Here is a 7,488-nt window from a genome sequence, read left to right as displayed (position 1 = left end):
TTTTTATGTGTGTGTGTGTGTGTGTGTGTGTGTGTGTGTGTGTGTGTGCGCAGAGTAGCAGCGTAGCAGCTTCACACAAAACTGCCGTCAAACACACAGACACTTTTTATTTTTTATATTTAGCTCCTTCTCTTGCTCTGTGTTCCTGTGTTATTTATCCGTGTTTGTTTTCTTGTTTTGTCAAATAACTACTTGCGTTTGCATCCGCCTGACCGCGTCTGTGTCCCAGCATAACAATCATACAACCAAGGTATTTGTTTTAACCATGTTTTAATCTATAAAGCTCTGTTGTGCAGCATCTTATTTGACAAAATAAAAATGCAATGTTTTGTTGTAAATGAATTGTTATATTTTGATTTGATTAAAATACTGTTATAATATTTTTGGCCATATCGCCCAGACCTAAATAGACTCTTATTGCTGACTACAGCTTTATAACATACGTAAGACTGTGTGAATGGGCACATATGCATTATAATATACAGCATTTTATACATGTAAGCAGTAGGTAACCGAGTAATAATAGGCTAATGAAATAAAAAAACAATGTTATTTCACAGTTGATGTATCACTAGAGAGTTTTTTTTTTTTTTATGAACTCTCGTTGTTCTTCTCTTTTGCTTTGACGTGTGTTGAGCACATCAGTTCTCACTGTCATGCAAATCCTAATCAATCTTGCTGTTACAAGTTGCTGTACAAAACAGTACAACAGTGTCGCTAACAGAACAAGCTCAAACAATGCCATCATCCATGACTAGTCAAAGCAGACCTGACGTGTTCATTAGCAGTCGGTGTAACTGTGCGAGTGAATCGCTGATCCTCTCTGATGGCCTCATCGTGCCACCGGTCTTCATATACAATAGACAGATTTCTGAATGTACTGATAAGCTATTCACAGGTTTGTATGTGCGCAGTTCAAAGTTCATACTTGAATCTTGGCCTAAATTGAAGCGATTCTTCAGAAGACTTGGATAAAACCACTCCATTCATATGAATTACTCTTACGATGTCCTTTTGTACTGGGTTTTAGATTTGCATTAAAGTTTTGATCGCACAATGACTTTTAATGGAGGTACAGAATTATGGCAATATCAAAAATATCTTAATTTGTGCTTTGAGTGACATGAGGGTTAGTGAATGATGTTTTATATTCTGGTTTTGTATCGCACTGCTGTAGAATATACATGCATTAATACAAACATTTCAATCTACAAGTGTCACATGACAAATAAAGATTGTGTGGGAGTAGACGGTAATGCAATCAGAGATACACATTTAGTCTGGACTGATGGATTCAGGTCTTGAGCTGTTATTGTGTGCTGGAGAGTCTTGTTTCTCTGTCTCTACACCTTCTTCTTCACTGAAGCATGATGTCCTCAGAGCTCGTCATGACACAGCCAGCTGGCCATCTGTGAGAGAAACACACTGAATCAGTCTGACCGCTGATACTCGCCCGCTCGTCCACTCAAATCAGATCCGCAACACATCAGATCAGTCAGATGTCCTTGAGGCTGCTTGTCAGTTCTTTTGAAGCCAAAGTCACATGATCTTTAAACAATCACAGTCAGAAATTATATCCATACCTGGAACCATGCCTGTGTTAAACATTCATCTCCAGAGCTTCACAGTGTTTAGCAGTGGAAGCTGCTTACAATACAGTAAGCAAGGCTGTTTTAATGTGTTATGCCAGACCAAGCATGTATGAAAATAACTACTCATATTTTTATCTTCCTTGACACCAGACTTTGTGTGACTAAGAGCATTAAACATATTAAATGAAGCACATTACTGCGTGTTTTTCCTCTAACGTTGCCATATTAGCGAACAAGCCGTCTGGGACTCGTTTCATAAATATTGAAGTGCTTTGCTCCAACGTAACCTCCTGCTCTTCATTATGCTCGATGTTTTATTCATAAATCCCATTTCCAAATTTGTCTTTACCAAGCCCTGAGAGATGAATGTGATTTTGTTGTTTTAGTTGTTTTTTTCTCTCCCCCTTCAACCCTTTTGCAGTTTGTTATTTATTCATGAGATGTTGTTTGGTTATTCATGAGAGCAGAAACATAAATGCCTCACAGCCTTCGGTGTCAGAGACTGGATCCAGCAAAACTCCTTCTGCTGACCTCATGCCAAAATGTGCTTTCTTAAACAAGCAATATTTCATAGTAAATTAAAACAGTGTAATATTTATAAGCACTTCATACTCCTATTTAGAGTTTAAGTGATTCTGCACGCGCTGATTAGCTAGTGTTTGGCTTGGGTTAGTTCTAAACTCAGGACACTGTTAAGAATGCATTAACCTGCTATGAGTTAGTTTATGAATGTATATTAATATGTTTGGTGGCAGTGGCGGATCTAGCTTGTATCTAGCTTCATCCTTCTGCCACACCTAAATCAAATTAATTTTACATAAATGTTTCTATTCTATATAAATTTAAATTATTCAGGCAGATAATAACTTTTGCAGGGCAGAGATGGATTTTGTTGATATCAATTTCACTGGTATCAGCCCCATAGAGTGTTATTATACTAATTGCATTTATTGAACATATTTAAGAATTTAATCTACTTAAATCTACCTAATATGCAATTATGTATTTCAACATTTCATGCTAGAAGTGGAATCACCAGCATTGCAGTCAGTAAGCTAAAGCGTGTATGAATTTGCTCTCGATCATTAGACATAAGGATGCGATAGAGTCTGAAAGCATGAGGAGGATCTTCATAAACCAGACCCTGAAGGCAGCTGTCATAGATTTCAGACACAGCCTTTCTCGATTTGTCTCCGGCTTTGTCCCATTAGTCCTCCTGTATTTTAGCCCTCACGTTTGCCTTGGTTTTTATCAGGGTTTGTTCTTGGATTTTAGTATTTAGAACTTTTTTTTCTGTTAAATAAAGCCGCATGATCCTCTTGCCCTCAGTAAGACTCTGTGTCACAATAATAGACAATAAAAGTATATTCATCAATAAATGGACGAAGGCATCAGTGAAATGATGAAATGTAGAAGTCTAAAACCAGGGTCTGTGGCAGACAGCAGTTCTCCAGCAGTCTTACATGCGGTTAATGGAGCTACAGGACGACCTGTGCAGCTCTAAAGCAAACAGCTATTCATGTCTGTAGAGGGAAGGAAAGCAGCACAAAACCTCCATCAGTGAACGCTGTAGAGCAGAGACGCAGGTCACAGCCAGAGTTACAGAACACAGAAGAGTGAACTGTAGGAGCTGCTGCAGGTCTGTATCAGAGATGAGGTGAGATGTTGAGCAAGGAGTGTTTGTGTGTGTGTGTGTGTGTGTTTTTTTAATATAGTGAATTGAAATATTTGACAAAAAGATTCTTTCATTAGAAGCTTCCAGCAATCGGACTTCAGTCTCAGTGTATGTGAATCTACAGCAGATATGTTTTGTCATCCTGATGAAGGGTCTCTAACTCGACCAATTTCAGAAATAAAGCTTTCATAACTTAATGTGAATGTTAGCAAAACGTTCTTAGAACATATTTTTGTCAGTCTTGAGGCGTAAGTATAAATTGACCCCGTACCCCTGTTTATGGCAATGCAATGAGACTGCTGTCTATAAAGATGCTCCTAGCAGCTCATAAAGCCTCCTCCTGACCTCTTGACCTCTGATCGCTGTCTCTGACATGAAGACCTACAGCCAGATTTCAGTCTCCCTCCAGAACTATAATCCAGCAGAAACACTTCATCTTCTTTTAGGTAATGGGCTTGTTATTGCTCTCCTCCTTCTGCTGGCTGACGCTCTGTAATATTTCTCTCTTTCTCTCGGTCTGTTGTCCCTCAGGGCCACAGCGACGCACCGAGGACAGATCATCTTCAAGGACGCTCTGGCGCAGCAGCTCTGTGAGCAGGGAGGTGAGGAGCATCTCTGATCCGTAAACTTCAGATGTGTGTTAGAGAAATCACAGGAAAACTAAATATACACCAGCTGCAGCACATCATCTGGCAGAACACACATGCATGCCCGATCAGACAGAATGCGTGTTTCAGGTTTGAAAACGCGAGGCGCAGCACACTGCCTTTTTTTGGTTGACTTTTTTTAATTTAGAAAAGAGCAGTGCGATGCGGGTTTTTTTTTTAATGTTGCTAGGCAACCACCGAATCAGCTGTCCTGTCAGTCTAATCAAGGATTATATCACGAGTGCTCTCAAATCTTTGGATTGCTGTTAAGTAAACTGTCATATTAGCAGAAACTTAAAAAAAATAATAAAATACAGCTATGGGAACCCCTGACAGCCACCACAAGTTTCTCCTCCGTCACTGCAGTCTCCAGACGTTCCCAGCAACTATAAACTTCCTTCATCACAACATAAGGCCCGCCTCTCCATTCATTCGATTGGACAGTGAAAAAAAAAAAACGTGAATGATGTCGGGCACTTTTCTGCTCAGAGCTGATTTTTTTTCAACTTCAGGTGCTCAGAGCGCTCCTACAAAAACACGAGGCACCCGGGCGCATAAACATCGCGCAAAACACTCACTGCCAATAGAAAACAATTCTAAAAGGTGCCTCTCCATGCAAAAAACGTGTTCTGTCTGATCGGGGCCTAATGCAGTAACAGTAAAGGTTCAATAGTATGAAAGTTGTGCTCACCTGACGTCCATTTGCCATAAGAACACAGGCATACTTAGTCAAATCTAAATACTTACTAAAAAACTAAAATCTCTCCATCTGTATGTGGAAAGACAATTGATGCAAACGTTCAACCTGTCAAGCACTCTACTGAATAACACACAATATAAGGACATGAAAGTTTTTCCAGCACTTACACATGAAGATTTTAAAGAAATCCATTTCAAGTTTGAAGGGCTTAAAGCTTTGAGTGGTTAAAGGAATTATAAATATCCCAGCAGGACTGAAGACGTGAAATAGAGAAATGGGTGAATCTCCGACAGTGATGAGACATGAGCAGATTAACAAGAGAAGATCTGAGACTGAGAGCCGCTGAAGCTTTAAGAAAGTGAGCGAGCACGGCGCAGACGTTTGACTGGCTGATAATGTTTGAGAGCGGCGTGTGCAGATGTAGGGTTAAGGGTTAGCAAGACTACAACCAGTGAATAGAGCGTATTTCAGCAGTGCTGTGGCCTCTAGTGAGCTTCCCATCTTCTCTATAGGCATTTTCAAACAAACAGACAAAACCAGCTCTGAGATGAGTAACATTGCAGCATTCAAAGCAAAATGTGTATTTAAACATCAGCAAAAACACAACAGTTCTAGGGAAAAATCAATGCAGAGTTCAGTCATACTAAAATACACCAGTGTTAGTCTATATGTCACTGCACAGCACTATAGAGAGCAGATATTAACCTTAGTTTCCATCACAGCACTAGATATACTGCAGGACAAAAGACACGGCATCATCCTGATTCAGAAGATTTGATGCAGATTTGTGTGTCTGCCCTGGTGAAAAAGAAATGCCCTTTTAAAAAGAGTGTTTATTATGGACATAAAATAATATGCTTACGTATGAACTGAATTTACTGTTTTTTGGACACTTACTGAAAATTAATTATACAGTTAAAATTTGTATGAAATGCAGTTAGCTGAACTTCAGAGTGCTTATTTTGACCCACTTAAAAGTGTAATTTTTAAAATTTAAAAAACTTTTTAAAAGTGGACTTTAGTGTGGTAAAAAACGTAGTCATGAAAGTGTCTCTCTTTTAAGTCACCTACCTGGCCTTTTATTTAATTCAAGTTATCTGCAAGTGCAGTTTTTAAAAATATATACTTTTAAGATTTAAAGTACACTGCAAGTGCACATTCAATGCAACATTACACTTTATTACAGTGTAATTACACCATTAAGTACTGAGCACTATTTTATCTTTAACATGTACTGTTCGTACTTTATGGTTAGGATTAAGGTTTGGTTTAGAGTTAGTTGCATGTAATAATACATAATTTACTGTTGTTAATATAGTAAGACCATGCAACATGTGTAACATAACACTTACACCTACTTATTACCTACACTTCTTTTTCACAAGAGTACTTTTTATTATGTGATAACTGTGGTTATAAAAGCAATAGGGATGACAGCAGTCTAAGTGTGAATATTGTGCATCAAATTCAAATATGTAAGTAGTTTGATAGTTTAGAGAGACTCGTTTGCAGTGGTTGATGTTAAGAATTGTGACAGTGATTTCTGTGGTACTATTGATTCTGGCTGATAGATTTTAGGCAGTGCTGAATGCAAAATGTTAAAAATCTCACAGACTAGAAGCACATTTCATCATTTAACAGATTCTGAGCTCAGAGTAGGTCTGCGTTGACAGCTTTATATGCTATTGTTATGGAGAAAATGAATGGATTTGTACCTCTGAAACCAGACTGTTGCATTGTATTACCCACTGTTTACCATTAGTTTCCATGCAGAGAGAGAAAAATCATCAAATGTATAAAAGTGAAACGAGCCAGAAGACTAGCTGGAATGAAATGACAAATGACAGCGTGTATCCACCGATAAACACATAAAGGCATGCAAAACAGATATGAAAGACTATCAGAGCTGCAGAACTTCACTGAGAGTTAGTGCTTTATGGGGCACGCTGGACTCGTATCCCTGAGGATTGATTATCGAAAAGTGACTATAACTCACGGGGGGCGATCAGTGTTGGGCAGAGGAGAGGAGAGGAGAGGAGGACGATCAGAAGCAGAGCAAATATACGACAGCAGACACGCGGCCTCTAGATGGAGAGAAGCGCTAAAGATGAAAGATGTGTAAGGGAAACAGGTCAATTTACGCCTCAGACACTTGATTACTTGCCCTAAAATTGACAATCTCCTTCCTGAGTTGTTATGATCAGTGTGTTCCTTTTGTGTTAATGTTGAAAGCTGTTCTGTGAAAGAGTTGGTTAGGCTTGCTTCAGACTGGCTAGTGCTAGGGTCTGATTTATGAACATCCTGTTGTCTTGGGCCTCTGTGGAATTTGGCTCCTCATGTTTCAACCATGTTTTGACCAAATCTTAGATTGTCTGATTCGGTCTGATATCCTACAGATGTGTCGCTGGAAAATAATGTCCTGCGCCTCAGACACCCAAACGCAAGAGTTCGCACCACTTAATAACACCCAGTGCCAACTTTCATCTGAATGTCCGGCTTTGCATTAGAGAAGTTGGAGAATGAACCGGCCCGCTCCAAATCAGCAGCCGAGGCTCATGGGAAGTGCGGGGCTGTTAAACTGTCAGTGTAAGCCGGTCGCATTAGCACAGATCTACAGGAAGAGCGCCGGAGGTAATTAAGTTCTTAAGAAAGCGATCGAGGATTAAACTAAGCCTGAAACGAGTGTGACTGTCTGCTGTGTGAACGCCTAATGTAGACAGAAGAAGAGGTCGACGAATGAACGGCAGAGAACGAGAGCAGAACTCCACAGACAAAGATCATGTGCAGGGAGAGATTATTACACTCATTGTGTGTGCGTGTGTGTGTGTGTGTGTGTGTGTGTGTGTGTGTGTGTGTGTGTGTGTGTGTGTGCGT

General features: G+C 39.6%; 1 protein-coding gene across 1 annotated transcript in view; it reads left to right on the top strand.

Annotated features, from left to right (window-relative positions):
• The window catches only part of LOC107681348 (reelin-like), a 106,978-nt gene that overhangs the window by 36,924 nt on the left and 62,566 nt on the right, over positions 1 to 7,488 (top strand). The window contains exon 4 of the mRNA XM_016477624.1: positions 3,799 to 3,869. Within this exon, the coding sequence (XP_016333110.1) occupies positions 3,799 to 3,869 (71 nt within the window). The remainder of the gene's footprint in view (positions 1 to 3,798; positions 3,870 to 7,488) is intronic.

Source organism: Sinocyclocheilus anshuiensis, unplaced genomic scaffold (genome assembly GCF_001515605.1).
Source record: "Sinocyclocheilus anshuiensis isolate Anshui unplaced genomic scaffold, SAMN03320099.WGS_v1.1 scaffold1896, whole genome shotgun sequence".
NCBI lineage: Eukaryota > Metazoa > Chordata > Actinopteri > Cypriniformes > Cyprinidae > Sinocyclocheilus > Sinocyclocheilus anshuiensis.
The sequence above is the reverse complement of the archived record's forward strand: the minus strand, read 5'-3'. Positions and strand labels throughout refer to the sequence as shown.